The 25,881-nt window shown below is 40.3% G+C and overlaps 1 protein-coding gene across 2 annotated transcripts; it reads left to right on the top strand.

The window, feature by feature from the left end:
• Positions 1 to 12,200: 12,200 nt before the first annotated feature.
• Positions 12,201 to 25,541, top strand: LOC119534083 (aldo-keto reductase family 1 member B10). Of its 2 annotated transcripts, XM_037836126.1 has the most exons (10): positions 12,201 to 12,328; positions 14,356 to 14,523; positions 15,445 to 15,561; positions 16,523 to 16,600; positions 20,370 to 20,492; positions 20,791 to 20,897; positions 21,312 to 21,393; positions 21,919 to 22,002; positions 22,473 to 22,555; positions 24,946 to 25,541. In XM_037836126.1, exons 1-10 carry the CDS (start codon positions 12,263 to 12,265, stop codon positions 24,986 to 24,988), a joined length of 951 nt encoding a protein of 316 aa, XP_037692054.1. In that variant the 5' UTR covers positions 12,201 to 12,262; the 3' UTR covers positions 24,989 to 25,541. The 2 variants fall into 2 exon arrangements, 1 of the variants encoding a protein (XP_037692054.1); XR_005216952.1 differs by lacking the exons at positions 22,473 to 22,555; positions 24,946 to 25,541 and having other exon boundaries at positions 21,068 to 21,393; positions 21,919 to 21,986.
• The last annotated feature ends 340 nt before the right edge of the window (positions 25,542 to 25,881 follow it).

The following is a 25,881-nucleotide window of genomic DNA, read 5'->3' as shown; positions in this document are numbered from 1 at the left end:
TGATTGGCATTTTTCTCTTTCTGTATCTTAAACATATCATACCTCTCTGCCTTATCACCTCCATGGTTTCCGGTGAGAAATCTGCACATAGTCTTATTGTGCTTCCCTTGTATGTGATGGATCACTTTTCTCTTGCTGCTTTCAGAATTCTTTCTTCATGTTTGATATTTGACAATTTGAGTAATAAGTGTGTTGGATGAGCTCTATTTGGATTTATTCTATTTGGGGTATGCTGTGTTTCTTGGATCTGTAATCTTATGTCTTTCATAAGAGACAGGACATTTTCAGTCCATATTTTCTCCATTATTCTTTCTGCCCCTTTCCCTTCTTTTCTCCTTCTGGGACACCCATGACACATACATTCATTTGCATCAAGTTGTCATTCAATTCCCTGAGACCCTACTTATATTTTTACATTCTTTTTCCCATCTGTACTTTTTGTATAGGATTTCAGATGTCCTTTCCTGTAGCTCACTAATCCTTTCTTCTGTCTCTTCAAACCTGCTGTTGTAATCTCCACCATGTTTTTTATCACTTCTATTGTGATTTTCAGTCCCATAAGTCCTGGCATTTGTTTTTTCAAACTTTCAAGTTCTTCCTTGTGTTCACCAAATGTCTTCTTTATATCCTTCATCTCTTTTACTATATCATCCCTCAAATCATTTATTTGATTTTTGAATTGATTTATCATGTTTGTTTGAACAGCTTTCATTAGTTCTTCCAACTCCTGTATCTCATTTGAGTTGTAAGTTTGTTCCTTTAACTGGGCCATATCTTTGTTTTTCCTAGTGTGACTTGTAATTTTTTTTTTTTTTTTTTTTTTTTTTTTGGTGTCTAGACATCTAGTTTCCTTGATTAATTTATTCTAGAGGTTATTTTCACTCTTTTACTTAGGGTTTTCTTGTTGGTTGGCTTTGTTCTATATCTGTTCTTTGGCTTTCAGTTCAACTTATTCTAGTCTTCTAACATAGCTTCTGTTAAACTGATCAGACTTTTTCTCTTCTTGTTATTCTGGTTCTTGCACTGCCTACATGTAGCTTCTTTTTTTTTTTTTTTTTTTTTTTGAGGTCTACCTACATCTGATAGACCCCAATGAGACCTTCCCAGACCTAACAGGTCCAGGACTCAGGAGGATGTAATCAGTATCAAGTTTCCTTGAGATTCAGAAACTTGCCAGACTTTCCTGTGATGCCTCTATACTCTGTGCTTTTCCTGTCCTGCCCAGCAGGTACAGCACATAGCTCCCCATAGGCATAAAGAGGTGCAGTGCTGTTAATTCTCATGAGGCCCTCTCACTGCCAGGGAGGTAGAAGGCAAGCTTAAGCTGTTTCTGTTTTTTTCCCTCACCCTTGTGTCTGAATTCTCTGAAGGAAGGCTGCCACTTGAGCTAAGACCTGCTCCCCTTTTTATTGGGGGAATATATACCCTTTAGGGAATTATCTCCTTCACTTGACTCCTCACTTTGTCTCTCAAACCTACCTTACTCCAGCCTTTCCTGGGTCAATGCTGACAATCAAAAATGCCTAAGACTTGCTCTAATGAGCTATTTAGAATAGATTTAGAAAAAGAAAAAAAACAGAAAAAAAAACCCTTTTTTAAAGCCAGTCCTCAGCCCCCAAATTTTGCCAGTTAAGAGCCAGAGTTGGTACCTGGCTCTTTGTGCCTGTTTTCTTGGGGCACAGCTCTTGTCCATTATTCTGAGCTCAGCTGACTCCAAAAGCTTCTGTTTTTATTTATTTATTTTATTTCATTTCATTTTTTATTTTATTTCATCTTTTTCCCATCAGCCCTGCCTCCTGTCTTCTAGGAGACACCTCAAGGTTTATCTGTGCTCACAGCTTGTATGCAATAGTCCAAATTTGTTAACTGAAATCTCAGTTGGAGCTTGGTTACTACACTTGCTCCTGCTAGAGACTCCTTCCTTTTCTCACAAGGGAGTGTTCCACCTCAGTCTGCCATGCCAGTGAGAGAGGCTTTACAGTTTGGGGGCTTTACTTCCACATCTATGCTGTGATCTCATCCCTTCCACCCATTCCATACTGGTGTATGATGTGTGTCTGGTCACAGATGTCCTCCAAACAGTTGTTCTTGACAGTTCCTGGCTGCATACTAGCTACTCTAGAGGACTAAGTAAATTCCACATGTCCCTACAAAGCCATTTTGGCCTACCCTCAGTTGATAAGGGTTTAATATCTAGAATATATAAAGAATTCTTATAACTCAACAACAAAAGGAAAGAGAAACCAATTAAGAAATATTAAGAAATGAGCAAAAGACTTGAATAGACATTTCTCCAATCCAATGAAGATATACAAATGGCCAATAAGCACATGAAAAGATATTCATCATTATTAACCATCAGGGAAACGCGCAAAAAAAAAAAAAAAAAAAAAAAAAAAACAAGTAACACAAGATAACATTTTACAACCACCAGAATGGCTGCTATTAAAAAAGTGGAAAATAACAAGTGCTTGAGAGGATGTGGAGAAATAGAAACCCTCACACGTTGTTGGGGGGAATGTAAAATGGTGCAGCCACTGTGAATAACAGTTTAATGATTCCTTAGAAAGTTAAGTGTAGAATTGCCATATGATTCAGCAATCTCACTACTAGGTATATACCCAGAAGAACTGCAAGCAGGGATGCAAAGAGAGATTTGTACACCAATGTTCATAGCAGCATTATTCACATTTGCCACAAGGTGGAAGCAAACCAAATGTCCATCAACAGAAGAATGGAAAAATAAAACATGGTATTTACATATAATGGAAAACTATTCTTCTAAGGTATCTCAACCATCTCCGCCTATTCATTGTAGGCATCATTTTTTTTACAGGTTTCAAGGAGTTATTCCAGCAGTTTATTAGGACTGCCTCCCAGTGTCCTTCCCAAGATAAGCTGGGGAAGGAGAAGAGAATAGTAAGAAGAGTGAAAGAACAAACCACACACATTTTTCTCACTATTAAATCCTCAAGCTACAAATGAGTTCTGAGCTGAGGGAGAGGAAATACTTTGAACTGGATTATAGTTTGAAGTTTTTAGCTCCATAGTAATTTTTAATACCTGAAAAAAACAGATAAATTCTCAGCAGTGATTGGAAAGCCATTAGATCTTCCCATGACATCTGAAGGAACAGGGAAGTGAGAGCCAACAGTATGTTTTAAGGAAGTAGTGGAAGAAAAATAGAACTGTTTCCTTATTTTGTATACTCCCAATAGCAAATGGTTCAAACAACCAGTTGCTGAAGTGAAGTGTTGAAGTGAACACTGGTATTGCTGCCTCCTAGTTCTGAGTTATTTTTCCAATTAGAAAACAGGTTTCAATATGCCATTATGCAATGGGAAAAGACTAGTTATTTTGTCTTTAATAATACGGGGAGTAAAATACATTAAATCTGCCTCCCAGAACACATGAACTAGTTTTGATATCTGGGAATTAATAACAAGATTACCACACAGAAATTTAGTAATGTGCCATGGAGCTCAACATAGAAAAAGCTGAGTTTTTCCTTGGGTGTAGGGGTTGATGGTCAATGATTTTTTGAAGGAGATATATTTCAAAGAACTTGAATTTCTGCATATGATTTTGAAAGAGAAAGAAAGTTATCCAAGCAGAGGGAACAACAGGTAAGTGCATGGTTGTGTGATTCTAGAAATGACATATCCAATTTGGATAAAACAAACAGACCATATAGGATCCAATGGGAGAGAAATCCTGAAAAACACGTTTGGCTTGTATCTGAAGAGTCCTTGGCACCAGGCAGCAGGGTTTATATTTCATGTGTAGGCACAGGAGTGACTGATTGAAATTCTAACACTACTCTTGTTATTTTCTAAATAATTTGTTGAACCACTATATTCAAGTTCTTGTTTGATAACTGAACTTTAAGATAGAGTAAGTGGGAGTAAGACTCTACCAAGGGATCCGTGGTCAGACACTGGCTAAGGGACAACAGCGGCTGGGGGTAGCTACACCACACTGTTCTGATGGGAAGGACTTTGCCAACAAGGAAAGGACTTAAATTCTTGTTCTGTTCTGCCAGCTAGCAACAGCTGAGGTGCCAGCAAGCAGGTGCCTGTTAATCAAGCTCCAGTTAGGGATTTGGCAAACTCCAATAAGTCTCCCTTTCCTCTGAGTCAGTCTGCTGCCCCATCCCAGTCTGAGCCTGTTCTGAGTACAGGAAGTGAATCCTACACCACTGTGTGTGGCTGTGGGAGTAAAGGACCCTCTCCTGAAGATAATCTCTGAAGCTTAAAGCTGAATAATGGACTATTCAAGACCTTGTATTGACATTAATAAACATATACTTCTCATTCACTTGTTCATCAAAAGAAGGAGAGAATGCTGCTAAGATACTGGAAACTCATCAATAACAGTCTCAAAGAGTTGCTGTGAGTATTCAGTTTAATGGCACATATAAAGTAGTTATCACCTCTGTTCCAGTTTGCTAAAGCTGCCATTATGCAAAATGTCAGAAATGCATTGGCTTTTATAAAGGGGATTTATTAGTTTACAAATTTATAGTTCTAAGGCTGTAAAAGTGCCCAAACTAAGGGATCAACAAGAGGATACATTCACTTAAGAAAGGCCAATGGCATCTGGAACCCCTCTGCCAGCTGGGAAGGCACATGGCTGGCATCTTCTGGTCCTTTGCTCCTGGGCTCTTGTTTCAAAATGGCTTTCTCCAAAATGTTCTGGGTTTCTGCCTCAGCTTCTCTCAGCTCTTTGCTTGGTCCTTCTGGGGCATTTGTCTCTAAGCATCTGGGAGTCCTCTCTTAGCTTCACTAGGGAAAACGCTGGGCTTCATTTCTTAACTTAGCATCTCCCAACATGCTTCTGTCTGCATCTCCAAGCATCTGAGTCTGTGTCAGCTCGTAGCCTCTCCCAGGGGCAAACTGTGGGTTACCTATCTTAGCTTCTCTCCAAAAGTCTCTCTCAGCCTCTTTGAGCTCCTTCTTTCCATGAGCTCTCTTAAAAGACTCCAGTGATCTAATTTAGACCCGCCCAGAATGGGCAAAGTCACACCTCCATGGAAATGCTCCAATCATAAGGTTTTACCCTAATCAAAACACTAATTAGTCTGTCCCCATGAGATTGCATTAAAGAACATGGCTTTTGTGGGGGACATAATAGGCACAACCTGCCAGCATCATGGAATGTATTATTAATGCCTATCAATGTTAAGTTTTGTTTCCCTCAAAGAGTAATTAATTTCTCTCCTACAAATGCCCTTCTAGACATTCACCCCCAGATAACTGAAGACACACATATCCCCCACTAGTCTCTTTCCCCATTCCTGCAGACACTCTTCGCATGACATGGGCTCATCCTTATACCTTCCCATACCCTTCTTCTGGTCCCCATTGTTTGTTGCTTCCCATCTATGATGCGATACCCAGAACAACACTGGGTTCCATAGGTGTGGTCTGACTTGTGCAGGAGAAACAGAAGGGTTCCTTCAGCTTTGTCTACATAGTATATTTCTATCTTTTCCAGGCTAAGAATTCTTTAGAGTTTTTTGTTTTGTTAGGTTTTGTTAAGCAGCCACAAAATGCTGTTAACTCATATTTAGCTCCAACCTATAGAAAACCCTAAGCCTTTCTTTTTCCCCCAAGGGTGCTTTTCAGCCATCTCTCTCCCAACCAGATCTTAGATCATTGTTTGGTTTTCTAGGCCTGGCAACACGACTGTTCATGCCTGTTATATTCTATCTTAGGCAACTTCTTCCATTCTAGCCTTCAGCAAATTAATTATACTCTCTCATCTCCACCCCACAAGAAGCAGTTATATATCTTCAAATCAGATTGATTTCTATTAAGGTCCTTTATTGATAACATTGATAAAAAGTATAAATATGACATGAGGCAGTACAAAGCCCTGTGACCTGCTACAAGAAGCCTCCTAATAGGTTGAAAGCAAATTCATTAACCAGCGCTCTTTGGGTACACCCATTCAACCAGAAATGAATTCTTCTAACTGATTGAGAGTCCACATCACATTATTACACACTTTCTCCAATAAATCCTGAGAGATTTTGTCAAATGCCCTGTTGAAGTCCAGACACACAGTCTGTTTCACTTACTACTACTTCCAGCCTAGAAACTATGAAAAATGAAAACAAAACTACAATGGAAAGGCTTGGCATTGGTGAACACCAGATTTATCAATATCTGGGATGCATTTCCCATGTCCATTAAGTGCTGAAAGAAATTAAAGAAGACCCAATAGATAAATGAAAGTTTATTCCATGTTCACTGATGGAAGATTAAATATGGTTGTGACGTCAATTCTGCCATCAAGGAATGACATCTTGGTGGGATCAGCACATTGGTTTTATACTACAGTCTTGCATCATACAGCAAACTTGATGTAAGAAATTTATATTGCTGCATTGGACCCAGACTTGGAAAACAGGAGGAGAGTATGCAGGATGTCAGTATTCTCCCACTGGAAGAGTACTTATTTGAAGAAGATCCAGATATTTCCTTAGAGAAATTGAAGCACAGTAGAGAATGACAACTCTGTAGGAAGGTTTTTAAAAATGGGAAGACAACATGTTCTTATAGGGATTGCACTCTGTATGGACTGCTTCCAGAATAGTGTTCATGCAAATCATCATTACAAAATGCATACTTCTACCAGAGGAGGTTTTCTAACTGCAGAGGCACAGAAATATGTAAAACTTGCCCTTTTTGTGTAAACAGTGAACCTGGAAGAGCAAACATTACAAAAGAGTATTATTTACGTTTGTCCAAATATTATTCAGGCACAAAAAAGAATGACATTCTGGTGCATGCTGCAGCATGGATGAACCTTGAGACATCATGTTGAGTGAGAAAGGCAGACACAAAGGACAAATATTGTGTGATCTCACTGATATGGAATACTTAGAAGATACAAATTCTCTAAGTCAGGAACTAGAATACAGGTTAAAGGAGCCAGGGAGGGTTGGGGAATGGGGAGTTAATAAGCATTGTTACTGAGTTCTGTTTAGGGTGACAGAAAAGTATTAGTCTTGGGTAGTGGTGATAGTAGCACAACATTGTGAATGTAATTAACAGAACTGAATTGTACATTTGAAAATGGATAAAATGGGAAAGTTTAGATTGTATATATATATTGCCAGAATAAGATTTCATTTAAAAAAAAAGCATAGAAATGTACAAGAGAGTGAACCCTACTATAAACTATGGGCTATATTTAATAATATACTTGAAATAATATTTTCTTGTCAATTCCAACAAAGTTACCACAGTAATAGAGTTGGTATTAATGTAGAAAACTGAGTGTGTGTGTGCAGTGATATTTTAGAACTCTGTACTGTCTTCATGATTTTTCTGTAAACCTACAATAGCTCTAATTGAAAAAAAAGAAAAAGAACAGAAATAAAAAGACAGCATATAGAATAGGAGAAATTATTTGGAAAACATATATCTGATAAGGGCTTAATATTCAAAATATATAAAGAACTCCTATAATGAACAACATGAAGACAAACAACCCAATTAAGAAATGAGCATAAGACTTGAATAGACAGTTATACAATGAAGACATACAAATGGCCAATAAGTACAAGATAAGATGCTCAATGTAATTAGCCATCAAGGAAATACAAACAAAAACCATAATGAGATACCATTTCATACCCACTGTGCCAGTTTGTATGTATTGTGCCCCCCAAAATGCCATTATCTTTGATGCAATCTTGGGTGGGCAGATGTATTAGTGTTGATTAGATTGTAATTCTTTGAGTGTTTCCATGGAGATGCGACCCACCCAACTGTACGTGATAAATCTGATTAGATAATTTCCATGGAGGCATGGCCCTGCCCATTCAGCGTGGGCCTTGATTAGTTTACTGGAGCACTTATAAGCTCAGACAGAAGGAGCGAGCTTGCTACAGCCAAGAGGGACACTTTGAAGAAAGCACAGGAGCTGAGAAGAGAGGAGCTACAGATGAGAGACAGTTTAAAGATGGCCGTTGAAAGCAGACTTTTGCTCTAAAGAAGCTAAGAGAGGAAAAACACCCCAAGAGCAACCAAGAGTGACATTTCAAAGAACTGCAGTCTAGAGAGGAACATCCTGGGAGAAAGCCATTTTGAAACCAGAACTCCGGAGCAGACATCAGCCATGTGCCTTCCCAGATAACAGACGTTTTCCGGACACCATTGGCCATCCTCCAGTGAAGGCACCCTATTGTTGATGTGCTACCTTGGACACTTTATGGCCTTAAGACTGTAACTGTGTAACCAAATAAACCCCCTTTATAAAAGCCAATCCATTTCTGGTGTTTTGCATTCTGCAGCATTAGCAAACTAGAACACCCACAAAAATGGCTACTATAAAAAAAAATGGAAAATAACAAGTATTGGAGAGGATGTGGAGAAATAGAAACCCTCAAATATTGTTGATAGGTGGGTAAAATGGTGCAGCTACTGTGGATAACAGATTGGTGAATACTCAGAAAGTTAAGTATAGAATTACTGGATGACCCAGAAATCCCTCTTCTAGGCATGTACTCAAAGGAATTGAAAGCAGGGACTCGAACAGATACTTGCACACCCATGTTCATAGCAGCATTCTTCCCAATTGCCACAAGACAGAAGCAACTCAAGTGTCCATCAACAGAAGAATGAATAAACAAAATGTGGTGTATATATATATATACATACATATATACATACAATAGAATATTATTAGGTCATAAAAAGGAATGAATGAAGAAAACTTGAAAACATCATGTTGAGTGAAATAAGCAAGACACAAAAACAAACACTGTATAAACTCACTTATATGAAATAATTGGAATGTGCAGATCCATGGAGTCAGAAACTAGAATATAGTTTACTGTGGACCATGTGGAGCTCAGGCTCTCCAGACCTCACTGGCCTCTGGGTGCAAATGAGGAAAATGAACACTAGCAAACCAAAAGCTGGTCCTTGCCCTCGTCAGCTCACCAGAACCTGCAATGTGTGAAAAGAATTCTCTTCCCATTCATGAATTTCGGGCAGTCCTAAGGGAGGAGCTCTCCACCTGGGCTCATGAACATGACCAGCCAACCACCTCACAGAGTCTGCTGGGATCTCCCTGTGAGTTCCACCGTGCAACTCCAGCCCATGGACCAGTTATTTCTGTCAAGCATCCAGAACATACCACGCGGTATCATCATCTCTAGTCAGGCTCACCTACAACACTCTGGAGTCTTCAAGTTGCCCCAGGTAATGAGCAGTAAATAGGACAAAAAAATTCCCTACCCCCAAGAAGCCTTCATACTAGTGAGGGGAGACAAAAAACAAACCAACAAATAAATATGTAATCTAGTGTCGGTTATAATACATTGAGGGAATGATGAGTTAGAAGATGAGACTTTGTGTGATGTGTGTGTGTGTGTGTCTGTGTGCCCACGAATGCACACCAGTTTGAAGCATTTGGTCAGAGCCCTCTGATGGGAGCCTTGGAGGGCAGCCATGAATTAAGTGAGGAAATGAGGCAATTTGCTACCTGGGGAAGAGCATACAAGGCAAATGACCCTAAGTAAAAGGGCCTGGAGGGAAGTGTGGAATGGCGCGGAATAGAGTGGCTAGAGCAGATGGGGAGGGGGAGAGAAGTAGGAGATGAGGTCTGAGAGGTAACCAGGGACCAGACCGTTTAGGGCTGAAAAAATGTTCAAACATAGTCGAGTGCCAGGATTGGGTGGCCTGTGCTTCTCCAGTTTCAGGAAATTTAAATTGTGTTAAATGAGTGGACCAGAAAACAAACACAAGTGGCAAAGAGCATGCTCTGCTGTTCTCAGAAGCTCATTTCTGAGGCAAGCCTGTCCTGTCTGGCCCCTTCTCTCTATATGATGAGTTTGCAAACAAATACACTCAAGAATGCCCCGCCACCCACCAATTAATCATATGTAGATATGTCTGACTCTAAACTGGCTTAGACCGCAAACCCTGCTACATTTATAATGGAAGAAAAATGAGAATAATGGAGGATTGATTAAGTAAATTATGGTAAAGCCATTTAATGAAATGCAACATAATACATCCATTAAAACCTAGTTCTCCAGTAGTATGCAAGGATTCAACAAAAGGTCTGGAACAAGAAAAAAAGCGGGGGGTGGGGGGGCAGGTTATAACAGTGTGCGTATAAACATCCCAACTTTGTAAAAACTACTAACTAGTCAACCAAAAGATAGACACAAATTTCATCTACAATGGCAATCTCTATATAGAATCTTTAAAAAAATTAAATGCCTAGAAAAATACCCCTAAAAGGTTAACAATTCTTTCTAAATGTGGGAATATGAATGATTATTTTCTAACATAAACTTTCTGTGCTTTCTATGTTTTCTTTCTTTTCTTTTTTTTTTTACAAAAAGTATATATTATTGTGATAGTATTAAAAACTGAAAGTTTAAACACTTTACAAACGATTATTGAAATATCACAAACAGTGGGGCAAGGATGTATTATTCTATAAATGGTGCTGGGAAAACTTGCCATTTGAAGAAAAAATCTATTTTGATGCACATCTTACATGATAAAATAAAATAAATTTCCTTTGACCATATAATCCCACTTCTGGGTATACACCCTAAGAAATTTAGCTCCAATGTGTCCATGCTTTCCTCACAATGATCTTTGTTGAAGATTTATAAGAGCAATGGACTGGAAACCACCTACATCTATAAAAATAGGGGAGACAGACTAAGTTATATCCATAAAACAGATTATTTTATAACCATTGAAAATGATGTTCAGTATTAAAAAACAATTTTATATAGAGTTTTCACAAATGATAGAAAGTATATTTTGTTAGGTCAAGTTTAAAAACCACAGCACAGCTAAGAGCCTCCTGCCAAATGTCTCTTTGTTGCTCAGACGTGGCCCTGTCTCTCTAGGCTAAGCCAACTTGGCAGGTGAAATCAAAAATCACTGCCTTCCCCCTGTGTGGGATCTGACACCCAGGGGAGTGAATCTCCCTGGCAATGTGGAATATGACTCTCGGGGAGGAATCTAGACCTGGGATGGAGAATGTCTTCCTGACCAAAAGGGGGATGTGAAAGGAAATGAAATAAGCTGCAGTGGCAGAGAGATTCCAAAAGCAGCCTAGAGGTCACTCTGGTGGGCACTCTTACGCACAATATACACAACCCTTTTTAATTTCTAATGAATTGGAATTGCTAGCAGTAAATACCTGAAACTATCCACCTACAACCCAGAACCCATGAATCTTGAAGACGATTATATGCAGGTGAGACTTGTGAGGGGTGACAGTGCGATTGGGGGGGCTGTGTGGACCACACTCCCCTTTGCCTAGTTTGTGGATGGATGGGTAGAAAAATGGGGGAAGGAAAACAAACAAACAAACAAACAAAGGCACCCAGTGTTCTTTTTTACTTTAATTGCTCTTTGTCACTTTAATTTTTATTCTTATTTGTGTGTGTGTGCTAATGAAGGTGTCAGGGATTGATTTTGGTGATGAATGCACAACTATGTAATGGTACTGTGAACAATTGAATGTACACTTTGCTTTGTATGACTGCACGGTATGTGAATTATCTCAATAAAATGAATTAAAAAAATAAAAATCATAGCACAGAACTGTATATTCAGTGCATAAATAATATACATGCACAGAAAAAGTCTGGGGGAAAACAGCCCACTGGCAACGGGATCCTGAGAGGTGGGAATATAGGTGGTTTATATTTCCTTATTTATAACCTCTTATATTTTCCAAAATTTCTACAAGTATATATAATTTTTGTAATCAAAAGTTTTTTTTTTTAAGGGAAGTGGCAAGAATACAAAACTTTCCTTATAAACATAATCAAAGCCAAAAATAAATGAATGGAAAATATGAATAAAAAAATAACCACTCTAGGCGGTTAAAAAACAAATTTCCATTCCTGGGGGTGGAGGTGGGAAGAGGGGAGTAATTGTAAACAATTAAATACAAATTAAAATACGGGCACAGTTCCATCTTCCATTTCTTAAACTAGCAAAGGAAAACAAATATTGATGCAATCACGAAGTACCATTTTCCTAAAGCCATCCCTGCGTATTGGACCAAGGAGAACTTTTTCTGAGGTTGCATGTTTAAATTTCATGACCATTACCCATGAGCTGGAATGGACTTCCTGGTCAAGCCCTGGAAGGAAACCAAGGCCTGCCTCCAGCATCCAGCTCCTCCCTCTGATGTCAGTGCCAGATTTTGTTAACAGGGCACAAGGCCATCTCTCAGCTCGCTCAGAACTGCTTCTGCACCAACCATGGCCACCTTCGTGGAACTCAGTACCAAAGCCAAGATGCCCATTGTGGGACTCGGCACCTGGAAGGTAAATATGGCAGGATTTGGAGACTTGCTTTTTTTCTCTTCTTTCTGGCAGATGAGAAAGCCCCTACCTATGTCTGAGGGTTTGGGGAGGTGAGAGCTCAGCCCTGGAGCCAGAAGGAGGCTGCTGCAGACCTGTGGAGGTTACTTTCCTTTCTCTTGTCTCAAAGCCCAAAGGCTGTTTTTTTCCAGTGCTGGTCAGAGAGAACCTCACTAGCAAGTGTCAAGTTTCAAGCAGTTATTTTCCAGGTCAGTTTCCTTAAATACTCCCTGGCTCCAGGACATTTAAAGGAGCTTAATATTTTACAAAGTCTTAGGTTTGCTGCTGGATGGGCAGCTGAAAGGAGGGGAAGGAAGAGGGAGCTCAGAAAGTCCTGCCACCCCTTGCTACCGACAGTGTTGTCCTTGGACCAGCAGCTAAAGCATCACCTGGGAAGTCTGATAGAAATGCAGCCTCTCAAACCCAGGAGGACGGTCCCAGCACGAGGAAAGAGACTGACATGGGAGTCAGGAGCCCAGGGTTCCGTCTTGCCTGTGCTGGTGTCAGCTCCCACTTCCCGTATCTCAGTGCTCAGTGGAGCAGGTCCGTGAATGTTGTTTGGATAAATTGAAAATATTTTTCTAGCATCTTCTGACTCTACCTTCTTTTCTATTTCAGTCAATGATAGAATCACCTGAACTTGCTACTAGGAGGAATTTTCTGACACATTCTTCTCTTTTGCGCCTCGTGGCTAATCTCTGTTGGTTCTTTCTTCTCTGGATCTCTCCTTTTTTGCACACTGTCTTTCCAATCTCCTCTCCTGGCTTAGAGGGTAAGATCCGTCTTCATTCCAGCATTGTCTCATTCTCAGGATGCATTCTTGGTCAATCTGGGTGAGCAGGTTCATTTCCGTTTCCTTCAGTCACAGCCTCTTGTGTCTGAACAAGACTGTTTTGCTTCTAATCAGAGCTTGGACCTGGATACAAATGTGGCAAATACTTGCTGCCAGATCTCTAGTGATGAGATCACCCATATAAATATACTAGAAGATCATTTTTGGAATTTTGGAGTTGGAGGTGAGGATTGTGAAGGGAACCATGTCCAAGAACCGGAAATGATAGAATCTTTAAAAGAATATGTACGTATCAGTGTGGGTGAGGGAGGATTTAGCGGTTCAGAGTGAACCCAGGAGTGCATCTGAGTTGCCAATAACTGTCTGTATCTTGTCCTGGGCGCTGGTTCAGCTGGACTTCTTTATTTTGTGTACTTTTCAGATGTGTGTTATCTCATAATAAAAGAAATTAAAAAGAGATTTTGTGAAAGATCAATACTATGCTTTTTCTTATTTTTAATTGCTTGGCAAGGGCAGGTTAGAGGAAAATATGGTATTTCTGATACTGTTTCCTTTTTTTTTTTTTTGTACTTGAGGGGAAAAAGAAACTCCATTCTTACAAGATTTTCTAATTCTCCCTTTTCTGAAACATTATGATGCAATGGCTTCCACCTACTGATCCTTTGTGTGACGCATGTTCTGTGCTAAAAACTTTCGTTCACTGTTGCCTTTAATACAACAACCTCCTGAGGCAGGGACTAGTGTTTCCATCTTGTGGACAAGGTTCAGAGATGTTAAGCAAGTGTTGGATCCTGGATTTATGCTTTTCTAACCATTTTCCAGAATCTTATCACTGTTTGGAGAAGTTTTCTGAAAATTCTCCTGGGTTACGTCAGAGAGTTACTTATCAGCTTGATCTTTAGAAAGGGTTGCTGCAGGAGCCAACTGTCTCTCTCACATACTGGGGGGTTAACTTGGATTATAAGGGAATTTGACACTTAGTTTGGATAGGATATGAAGCCATAATCACAAAGCTAATCCCTTTCCTCCCTTTTTCTTTTGAAACATTCTCTAAAGATGTGTTTTCCTCCCTCATGTCCCCTGGACACTGAATCCCCAGTAAGACCTTGGTTTGGAGAGGCTGGGCCATGTAGTAGCCACTGTTGGAGGTGGTCTGGGGATAGGAGCTTATTACGATTTTTCCTTATTTTCCTTTCAGTCTCCACCAGGCAAAGTCAAAGAGGCTGTGAAGGCAGCGATTGACATAGGATATCGCCACATCGACTGTGCCTATGCCTACCTGAATGAGAATGAGGTTGGGGAAGCCATGCAGGAGAAGATCCAAGAGAAAGTTGTTAAGCGGGAGGACCTCTTCATTGTTAGCAAGGTACATGAGACTCATTTTGCAGGAGGACCTAACATCAGGGCAGGCTGAAGTATGTGGATTTGGTCAGCAGCAAGAATTCTGTTAGCCTTTCATACCAGTGCACAAGTTGTTTCTCCCAACCCTCTCAGTCTCTGCCTTTACAGCACACCTGGATACAAACAAAACCACACTGCAGACCAGCACTGCTGTGCAGAGATGCTGCTGCTGACCCACCTTCTTTGAGTTGATTTTCCCATACCAGGGATATATCCACCGAGCAGAACAATGTGCCGGGCCTCCTTATTCCCTGTCAGTGGGACCAAATCTGCTCGATGGCTGTCAAAGGCTAAGGGTACAATCAGGAATTACTCCTGAAACCTACTTTTTAGCACTGTGGTCTCAATGGCTTTGGGCATGAGATTTTCAACCAAGGGGGTTTTGGAAAATTCCAGGTACTTTTTTTTTATTATTATTATCACATGTTTATTGTATTTTATTTCACTATAATAAAAGATGAGTGTGTATAAACTGTGTAAAGTTATCATTTACAGCCTGATAAGCTTGGAGACATGGGAATGCCAAAAGATGACCATTTGCATCCAAAGATCTAAAAGTGCTTGAAATTTAAATGTTAGACTCATTGTTGCCCTCAGAGAGCCCATATCCTAGGAGGGGACTACCATGGGTAAACAAATATCGAATCAGTGGCCAATATGCTAAATTATTTAAGAGACAGGTCAAGTGCTAGGATAGCTAAGAAAATAAATTGCCTTCAACACTTAGGAAATATGAATGACTTGCTGAGCCCTGGGTGCCTTGCATACCTGAATCATGACAACCATTTTTATATATAGCCTGTCCCCATGTTAGACCAGGTTGTAAATCAATAGCAAGGAGAATGCATACTTTTTTCCTAATATCTCATCATTGCCTTCTTGGCAGTTATGGTGCACCTTCTTTGAGAGACCCCTTGTGAGGGAAGCCTTCCAGAAGACCCTCAAGGACCTGAAACTGGACTATCTGGACATCTATCTTATTCACTTTCCGCAGGGATTACAGGTTTGTGGTACTCGCCATCCCAGTGTCTAGCTTAAGCAGATGCCAGAGAATACCAGTGTGCCAGGGCTGTGGCTGCACAGAAGCAGGAGGTCTTGCATTTCCCAACTGTGAAGTGCAGGGCTCCAGGAGGAGATGATGGCGCAGGGAGGGACTGGCCTGGAAGGGAGGCCGAGGCCACCTGTAGCTGCTTAGATGACCAAGGGCCTGGGTTTCCTCTCAGGTATGTCTTTGAGAAATCTTGATTTCTGGCAGCCCGGGAAAGCTGTAGCTGCCATGTTGCTTTTGTTCTGATCCCATGCCAAGCACTCCCTCCTAGCATAACTCTCAGAAACTTACATAACACTATCTCAGGACTCTACCTTCTTTAAACAAAAGCACATCCTGCATATGGCTTCTGAGAAAAGCCAAGTGTGTTCAAGCTGGAATGGAGCTAATCCTCTTTGAAGCAACCCTGCTCACTGCCTGGGGCTCCACTCCTCCCTGCTCCTGGAAGGCAGGAGGGCACAGGAATGCTCCACTCTCTCTCCTCAGGGCCCAGCTAAGGTGAGGATTGCTGCTATCCCTCACGTCAGGTTCCTGAGGCTGCAGGATAAAATGTGATGGCATCTTTCCGAGAAAACCACACCCTAGGGTCTAATCTTTGTCAAGTTGTCTTGAAATTAAAGTTTGCCCCCAAGTTTATATAGGGTCTGGGTATATGAGGTTATTGCCTGTAGAGGCAGTGGTGGCTTTTGAAATTAAAATTAACCCAGCAGTTTATAAAATATAATGATTTATATAGTATAGGAGACTGATATAGAAATTTTATTTAAACTGACATTCTTAAAATTTGTACTGCAGAGCCTGAAAAATGACCATGCATGTCTGGTTGTTTAACATGAGGCAGGACAGTGAAACTTCATTTAATAGAATTTAAGTGTCAGATGTAGATTCCAGTTTAGGCTTTTTGTTTTCATTACAGGCTGGGAAGGACTGGTTCCCTAAAGATGATAAAGGCAATTTGATCCCCGGTAAAGCAACATTCTTGGATGCCTGGGAGGTAGGTTCCAGGTTCTTCTAAATGTGCTAGGAGTGAAAACTTTGCTTCAGTAACCCAGGGGTTTCCATACTGATGTGAAAGAGCTCACATACCTTATGCTGTTCAATTTTATCACCATCAAGCTCTAGTACTCTTAATTCCTTCCAGATTACCTAAGGCTTTAGTTCTGTCTGACAATATTTATGTTTCTAAAAGCTAAACCTGATTCCCCAAATGAGAATGGAAGTATAATATACCGGAATCTGGGGAACACACAGGCTTTTCTCGGTCCGGGGGAGAGGCTTTCAGAACAGGGGTTTTGACCTGGGTTTGCACAGTAAATTAGCTGAAGAACCTGAGGAAAGGTAGTTAGCATCTCTAAGCCTTGGTTTCCTCATTGTAAAAAATAAAGCACATCTTATAATAGATACTAATTCTTTTAGCATGGGTAATGATTTAGGTAGCTAATACTTATTGACTGCAGGAACTTTAGTCATAAACCTCAGGTAATCACCATTATGGGAGTAGGCAGGTGGAATTACTCTGTCCATTTAAGTGAATAATTTGAGACTGGGAGAGGTTGGTGACTTGTCGGGTCATGCAGCAAGTGTGGGCAGAGCTGGGATTGGACCCAGGTCTATCTGACTTCCAGGTCCAAATTCTAAAGCTCTTAGGGCAGGGCGTGGCCCCCAGTGGACACACATTAAACTTCCAGGGACAGGAGTTCCCCCCCTTAGATCAAATAATGACCTGTCTCACAGAGTTCATGTTCAAAATTGAATTATAAAATGAATTTTTTACTTCAATAATTTTTCATAAACCATTGTATCCTCTTGCAAATGAAAGAACAGACTGAATGTGGAAGCTGAAAATTAATAGCAATAAAGAAAATTGGAGTTGATTGTTTTATTTTGTCAGTTTTCTTGTACGAGGAGGGGAACACATGCATTGTGATTTGGTTTTGTGGGTTACAGCTCAAAATGTATTAACCCTAAGCCTAACCCTGTAAAGAGATATAACTGATATAATTCAATTAAATGTAACTTTTCTACGGAACGTTTGTTCAAAAGTATATAAGCAGTTCACAGCATTCCTGCTGCTTTGAACTTTAACACCTAGGAGAAAGAAAATTTAGATATGAACATTGATGTGATCACTGAGGGAAAAGGTAATGAAGGGGGAGCCATTGTCCGGTAATAATAGTTAGCTAAGGGGAGTACGTGAGGGGCATTATCATTAAATTAAATTTGCCTTCTAGCAACAGAAAAGCTGCTGAAATGAAGTAAGGAGAAATCTTTATGGAGTTTTGTAGTGATGTTTAAAGACCATCCTGAAGCTCTCTGGGTTGTACATAAAGAGAAAAATGAGAGAAAATCACTAGTCATCTGATTTTCAGTATCACCATTGGATTTTTAGTTGGGTTCTGCCAGTGAAAATTAACAATATGAGAAAAGGATTTATGCAATCAAAAGCCAAACAAAATAATAAATTATTTAAAATGTAACCCATGAACAAGAGACTATAAGAGTAAGTCAAATGCTCCTGGGAAAATCTCATGAAGACATCAATTTGTTGTCTTTGTCTGCTACTTTCCTCATATAATTGAACCTAAATCTATGATAAAATGTGAAAAAATATCTGTTTAAGATGTGAGCTTATACAAAGCCCAGGGAAGTCCTAGGCAGAGGGTTCAAAATTACAAGTTGAAACATGGTTTGTTTGTTTTGTTCTTAAGATATTTATATATTTTTTTGCCTTAATGACCATGTGAGCCATTATCAGGCTCATAATATTAAATACCTGTTTGATATATTCACTAAAATAAATTTATTAAGCCTTAACCTTCAAGCAAAGATATTTCTTTGTCTTTGCTGCTGACAAAATTATGGCCATAAAAAGAAAACTTGAATTTTGTTTAACTAAATGTGAAAAAAGAGCAACACTTATTTTCCTGACATAAGTAGTTTCTGGTTAAAGAAACCCTTCAGGTTTGATGGTTTCAAGAGCATTATGGTAGTTTATAGCATAGACTCAAGTCAATGAGCGTCTAATTTTTGTAAGTGGAAAATGGTGGCAAGAATCACAACAAAGCCTAAGATTTCAGCAGCCTCACCCTTTGCATTAAATTTGATGGGTGGTTTCTGTCATTTATATTATCTTGGTAAAACATGACCTTTTCATTATCTTAGGAATTATTTCTTTGCTAGATGTGGAAACTCGCATATCTCCAATGTTTGTTTCAAAAGATTTTTGCCCTAGCTCTTATAATGGCATTAAATGTGGCAATTAGTTATTGTTCTTTGCAAAAAAGCACCTTGATTTCCTCAGGGCTATGTCCCTGAATTAATTGGAGAATGAGTGCCAAATAAAATATTATAAATGAAGATATTGATGGTCAAGGACAGATAGTCTAAGCTGAAAAAGGCAGGACTGTTTACGTCAGCAGTGTGCATGCCAACTAGTCCAATAGAAACCTTGTGAATATCCTGAAGCAGAGAAGGAAAAAAAATTGCAAAGTCACAAAACCCTTTATATTATCTCACTGTCCATCTCAGGAAATCCAGGGGCCTTGTGATTGCATCAATTCCAAATTCTTTTACCCAGTTCAAGGACATACATCATCTACCCTGGTGGTTCTCATTTTGGCTGTACTTTAAAATCCCCTGGGGAGTTTTAAGAATCCCAATACCTAGACCACATCCAGGCCACTTCAGCAGGAGACTGGGGATGCAACCCAGGCAGCAGTAGTTTTAAAGCCCTCAGCTGGTTCCAAAGCACAGAGAAGTTTGAGATCCACTTCAAAAATTCCCCTGAACATCGCCTGCTTGTCCTTGCCTTTGCTCTGACTTCCCTCCCCCAACTGCTCTTATTTTTCTCTCTTTACTCAAGTTTTTTGTCAAAGCCCTATTCAAATTCCATCCACACAGCCTCCCCTGACAAGGCAGCCTGCATTAATCTCTCTTTTCCCTGACCCCACTGACTCTCAGTGCTGTACCAATGCCAAACTGTATGAGGCAGCCTCAGAGTCACAGCTAATTGTTTTACAGAAGGGAATCCTGGAAGTTTAATTGAACAGCACAGTTATTAAAAGAAGGAAGCACGCTGTGTACACTGTTATAGCTCTACAGTTCTTGGGTGGCAGCTGGACATGTAACAAATGAATAAATAATACATGTTGAGTTGGGGATGTTGTCATATGGTATCTTTGGGTAAAATTTTTCTATAGAAAAAACACCCTTAAAAGCAAAAAAAAAAAAAAAGAAAAAAAAATTATGAAAGGTTACCCTTCCTCGAGTCTTCAGTTTCTGCACTAAGGGAGCATGGCATGCTAAGTGGGCAGTGGACCAGATTGCAGCCCCACAGAACCCCTTGGCTAGATGCCCTCCCCAGGCACAATCTACATGACTATACCCAGTAGCCCTGATATTATTGCAAGAAGAACTGTGGTTGGTGGGGGAGAGAATGACCAAGAACCCAGACAAGCAATGCTTCTCCTTATGCTGTGCTTTCATCCCAGGCTGACCCAGGTCACCACATTTAGATGAGGAGAGACAAAAGCACAAAACCTTCAAGTTTTATTCCTAGTTACATTTGGGATGGGCAAGGGCAGTAGGGCTTGAAACAACTGTGGTTAGGCACTGTCAGGCTGGATTAAAGTTTGCTTTTCTTACTTCAGCTCACTTTTCTGTGGCAAATCTTTCCCAGTTCCTCCTTCCCAGATAAGAGTAAGCCAAGGCAGGTTACTTATAGTCCCTTTGTACCTCCTCATGGATATTGCATTTTATGACAGGTCATGGAAGAGCTGGTGGACGAGGGGCTGGTGAAAGCCATTGGGATCTCCAACTTCAACCACTTCCAAATCGAAAGGCTCTTGAACAAACCTGGACTGAAACATAAACCAGTGACTAACCAGGTAAATTCCGTTCAACAAAAGAGGAAAGGTAATCTTACCCTATTACTCCTTAAACATTCAGAGGCAAGGTCAATGTTATGTACTGCGTCTCATCTCAGGGTGAAGATGTCCTAGAGAGTTGTGAGACAAGTTTCAGATCCTGCTTTGCAGTTGGCTGTGTCTGGGCTTTCCTTGACTGGTTGTGTGGTGTGTGTGTGTGTGTGTGTGTGTGTGTGTGTGTGTGTGTATAGAGCTCTGTATGAGAAAATTCAAAAAGCATGCTAAGCTCACTAGTGATGGGGATTGTTTGCTTTTGCAGATCGAGTGTCACCCCTACCTCACGCAGGAGAAGCTGATCCAGTACTGCCGCTCTAAGGGCATCACTGTCACTGCCTACAGCCCCCTGGGTTCCCCAGATAGACCTTGGTGAGGGTTCTGAGGGGTCCTTCCCTTGATGCTCTTGAATAATTTTTTTTAACACATTATTAATGTTGGTATGAGACTATAAGCCACTGGAAATAAAAATGTGTTTAGCACAAATGTTTGGACACCTGAGTAAGATTACAGTGCATTTCATGGGATTTCTTTTTTTACAGTGACATCTCTGATTTCCTGGGAATACTCAGATTCAGCCACTCAGAGTTGGACAAGGCTTTTCAAAAGGCTGGGATTCAGAGCCCATGGGTGGACTCAATGGAAAGAAACAAAGCTTTCAGGCCCTCTTGCCCTGTTCCAGATAGAGAAGACTGTGATGATCAGCCTTGGGACTATCTTTAGGGATGTTCATCTACATGAGGTAACCATGATCATTATTCACATCAGCCGTCTTTCTTCCTCTAGGGCCAAGCCGGGGGACTCTTCACTACTGGAGGATCCCAAGATTAAGGAGATTGCAGCAAAGCACAAGAAAACCACAGCCCAGGTACAAAGTTTGTTGTTGTTTCTTCCCCCAGAGACCCAAAGCCTTGAGTTTCATTCCTTCACTCTTTAACGAAGAAAAGCGGAGATGAAGGCCAATAAAGCCTTTCCTTGAATGTCATGTTTGAACCTCCTGGAAGTGCAATGGTTATCACTGCAACAGGGATACATTGTCTAATAAGCTCTAGGCGCAGTGACATGGCGTAACTTTTGGAGCCAGAGAGATCTGGGTTCATGTCCCAGCTTTACCGCTTATTCACCTTGTGACCTCAAACCCTGGCCCAAACCACTTTCCTTATTTACTAAATAAGGAAAATTAGAGTACTTCCTTCACAGGGTTGCTGGGATAATTAAGGGAGATGGTCATACAGGTGGCAGAAAGTATTTCATAGTTATGTAGTTTTCATTCAGTATTAGCTGCTTTATAACTAGAGGGTCAGTGAGCTGCAGAGAAAGGTTATAGTTTTCCATTCAGTGGAGGGAGGGGACCTTATACAAAAGTAGAAACATAATGTTCCCTTATACCCAGGTTCTGATAAGGTTCCATATCCAGAGGAATGTGGCCGTGATCCCCAAGTCTGTGACACCACAACGCATTGCTGAAAACTTTCAGGTAAGATTCTGCATGGTGGGCCTTGATTTTCCCAGAGGAGGAGGAGAAGGGGGAGAATCCCCTCACCAGGCTTCTCATCCCATCCCTGCACTGTCCGTGGGATCCCCTCATCCTTTCTCATGACCCAATCATCTCTCAGGCAGGGTAAGGGAGGATGGACCACACTTGAAGAACTTAACTCTGGAAGGAACTGTATGTCCATCAGAGAGAAGAGACACTGTACACACCTGATGTTTAATGGTTTAATGCCTAGAGCCCTGGTCTCCCTACACTTTGAACACAAAACCCCATAATTACTGCAGTCTTTTAAATAGGCTATAACTTAGAGTTCAATTTCAGTGGACATACTGGGGAAATTGTGTGCTGTGAATGTGAGCTCACTTCCTGCTAGAATAGATGATAATATTAGACTATTTCAGCACAGCAGGAATTGTCTTGCTGATGATGTTTAATAATTCTCACCTTTCCAGGTCTTTGACTTTCAATTGAGTGATGAGGAGATGGCGACCATACTCAGCTTGAACAGAAACTGGAGGATCTGTGTCATGGAACAGTAAGTGGCCCAGGGTGAAAGCAACTAGCACGATTTTCAGCATTTTTTCTAAACTGGTAGGGATTAGCTGGAAGGACTGGAAGGCAGCTGGGACTACTTTTGTCTTCAAATATTATTTTTTGTCAGTTTTGAATTGGAATTAAATTGGAATACTGGGAGAGAATCATTATGGAATTAAATTGGAATACTGGGAGAGAATCATTATGAGGAAATACACAGCCTTATTGCCTCTGACTACTGGATTTAGAGCCAGGATTTTTGGAGAGGTCATGCCACTAGGTAGGAGGCAGAAGCAGTCAATCATTCCGTAGTACTTGTTGAGCATCTATTATGTGCCAGGAACTCTCTAGGTGCTTGGGATTTCACACTGTATAAGTTCCTGCCTCCATGAGCTTGTGTTCTAGCAAGGGAGGTCAGAAATTCAAAAGATATACGTCAGATGGTAATAAATACTATACAGAAAAATGAAGTACAATCAAGGGGATAGGAAATTGTTGGTGGTTGTAGGATTGATACTTTATATATGGTGGGTTGGGGATGCTAGACTGATAATTCGACATTTCAGCAGAAACTGGAAGAAATGAGGGAGGGACCCATGTAGACATCAGGGGGAGCATTCAAGGAAAGGCAAGGAGGTGAGTGAGGCTGGAACAGTGAGTGAGGGGAAGAGGAGCAAGAGGTGAGGTCAGAGAGAAGGGTCCAGAGTCGTGTAGACCACAGGAAGGGCTTGGGTTTTAGGTCTGAGTGACCTGAGATCCATAGGAGGAGTTTGAGCAGAGGAGTGGCATGATGTGACCTATGTTTGAAAAGAACCACTCTGACGTCTGTGTTGAGAAACTACAAATAGACTATTGCAATAATGTAGGGAAGAGATGATCACTAATTAGACTTGGTAAAGGTGGTGGAGGAGATGAAGAATGATCAGATTCTGGATATATTTGAAAAGTAAGGCCAATTTTCTGACAAACTGAATGCAAGAGAAAGAGAGGAGTCAAAGATGGCTACAAGTTTGTTTTTGTTTTTCCTGAGCAACACAAAAATGGATTACCATTTGGGAGAGGAAATCAGGATTGATTTGGAACATGTTTGCAATGCCTGTCAGACAAATACGTGAAGATGTCAAATAGGCAGTTGGATATATAAATATGAAGTTAGAAAAAATATCTGGGCTACAGATATAAATTTGGGGGCCAATAGCATATGGATGGTAATTTACCCACAATATTGTGTAAAAAGATTTCTAGGAGAATGAGTTTCCAAAGGATAGTAAACTTAGACAATGCCTTCCTAGAATACACTTTCTTTGTTAGTTGTAGGGTTAAAACATAATCTAATGCCTCTTACGCATCTGAGAAGACTTCTTCATTCTTGCTATGAAATCATTGTAAATTATCTCTTTTCCATCAATATTTTCTAGCTCATTCATGGTAGATCTGGTTTCAAATTATTAAATATATCAAAGACATTTGTCTTTGGGAAGATGGCTTTGGCATTTATAACTGCCAGGTTTCAAGTTCAGTTTCTTTTACTATTTTTAAAGCTAAAGCATGATTTTTCAATTTTTAAAAAGTGTTTGAATATCTCAAGCATTGCTGTCATGTCATGATATCCCATATTCATGCCCCGTATCATATGGCAGCCTCTCCCCATTTTTCAATGGCTGGCTTGTTTTGTAGGGCAACAAAGTAGCAGCCATTTAGGATGAAAAGGAATAGCAATTATAAAATGTGACCCTCACCTATCTACCCTGCTTCTCCTCCTCTGAGTGTGTTTTCCAATGGAGGCAATAGAAAGGGTGGGCTCAGGAATGAGTTCACCTGGCTTCAGATCCTAGCTCCACTACTTATTTATTAGCTTTGTTACCTTGTGTAAATTTCCCAAGTTTTCTAGTTGGCTTCTTTGTCTACAAAATAGGGATGATGATCCTAGTTATAGCTAGCAGCTATCGAGTGTTAGCTTAGCATGGGCCGAGAATTCTAAGCACTTTCGTATATTATTATGTCATTTAATACTCACACCAACCCTAAATGTTCAGTTCTATTATTATTCCCTATCCTGTAGCAATAGAACTGAACATTTGAATTTGAGAAATAATCAAAACAACAGTTTTAATCACGTAGCATAGTACTTGGCACCAGGCTTATTATTAGCTATTATTATGAGTTTATTCTGGAACCCTGGTCACTACTTGCCTGCCCTCCTTCCTAGCACAGTTCTCATGTCAGTTTGAGGGAAGGTATAGATGTGGGTCACTTCCTGTGTTCTCACAGAATCTGGGGGAGGAGACTGAGAGACCCTGAAAACCATGGAATATACCAGATAAGAACATCATTTAAATCAGTGAGTTTCTTTGTGGATCATATTCATTTCTACACTTACTTTCTCTGCAGAGCCTCTCATTTGGAGGATTATCCCTTCAATGCAGAATATTGAAGCTGAATCTCCAGATGTGATTATCAGTGGATTCTCTATCTTCAAATTACTGATGTGTACCTCCCTCTACAAGCATTCAATTTTAGCCAGGCTTTTCTGAAATCATACTGAATGTGGCTCTGCTGCATGTCAGAATGCAGTATTATATCCAAACCAGAATGTTCAACCAGGAGCAACTAATTATTGGGAGATTAAACACCGAAAAACAAATAAAAGCGTCTTTTACTTATTTGATCATATGTTTATTAACTACTGGGAACTCTGCTTCCACTTAGAACAAACAGATTTAAAAAAGGGTAATGAATAACAACATTTATTGAGAGTTTACTATACTGCCAACACCATTTGAAGTGCTTCTTGTATGTGTTAACTCACTGACTCCTTGCAACAACCCCCTGCTGGTAGATACTCTTATTATTCATATTTTCAGAAGAGCTAACAGAGACATGGGGTGGGGAGAGCAGGTGACTTCCTCAAGGCCGCACAAGTTGTGGGTGGCAGGGCCATAGATTCAAAGACAGGCAGGCTCTGGGAGAGCTCACACTGATTTGTCATCCTTTTCGTTGGATGTCTTCCCCTAGCACCTTCCCTCCTTCCCTTTCTTCATTTTTTCCCTTTCTCACTCTCTCTCACAGGCTGCCTTTAATATGCCTTTATGCCCAAAGAGTCAACTCCAATGGTGGCAGGGTTTGTAAGATGCCTGAAAGAGCTGCTGTTCATTTTACATTGTAGAGCATCCCTGGGAGTGGGAATGTTAAATGGAGCAGAATCAGAAGAAGGAGAATGTTTGCTATTGCCATTAACGTGGGGAGTTTCTTTGCCTTTTTGCCCAGTAATGTCTTACTGTGAAATATTCCATCCATACAGTAATGTACAGAATATGACGTAATTGA

The sequence above is a fragment of the Choloepus didactylus genome, chromosome 5, assembly GCF_015220235.1.
Source record: "Choloepus didactylus isolate mChoDid1 chromosome 5, mChoDid1.pri, whole genome shotgun sequence".
Lineage (NCBI taxonomy): Eukaryota > Metazoa > Chordata > Mammalia > Pilosa > Megalonychidae > Choloepus > Choloepus didactylus.
This window is presented reverse-complemented; position numbering and strand designations above follow the sequence as displayed.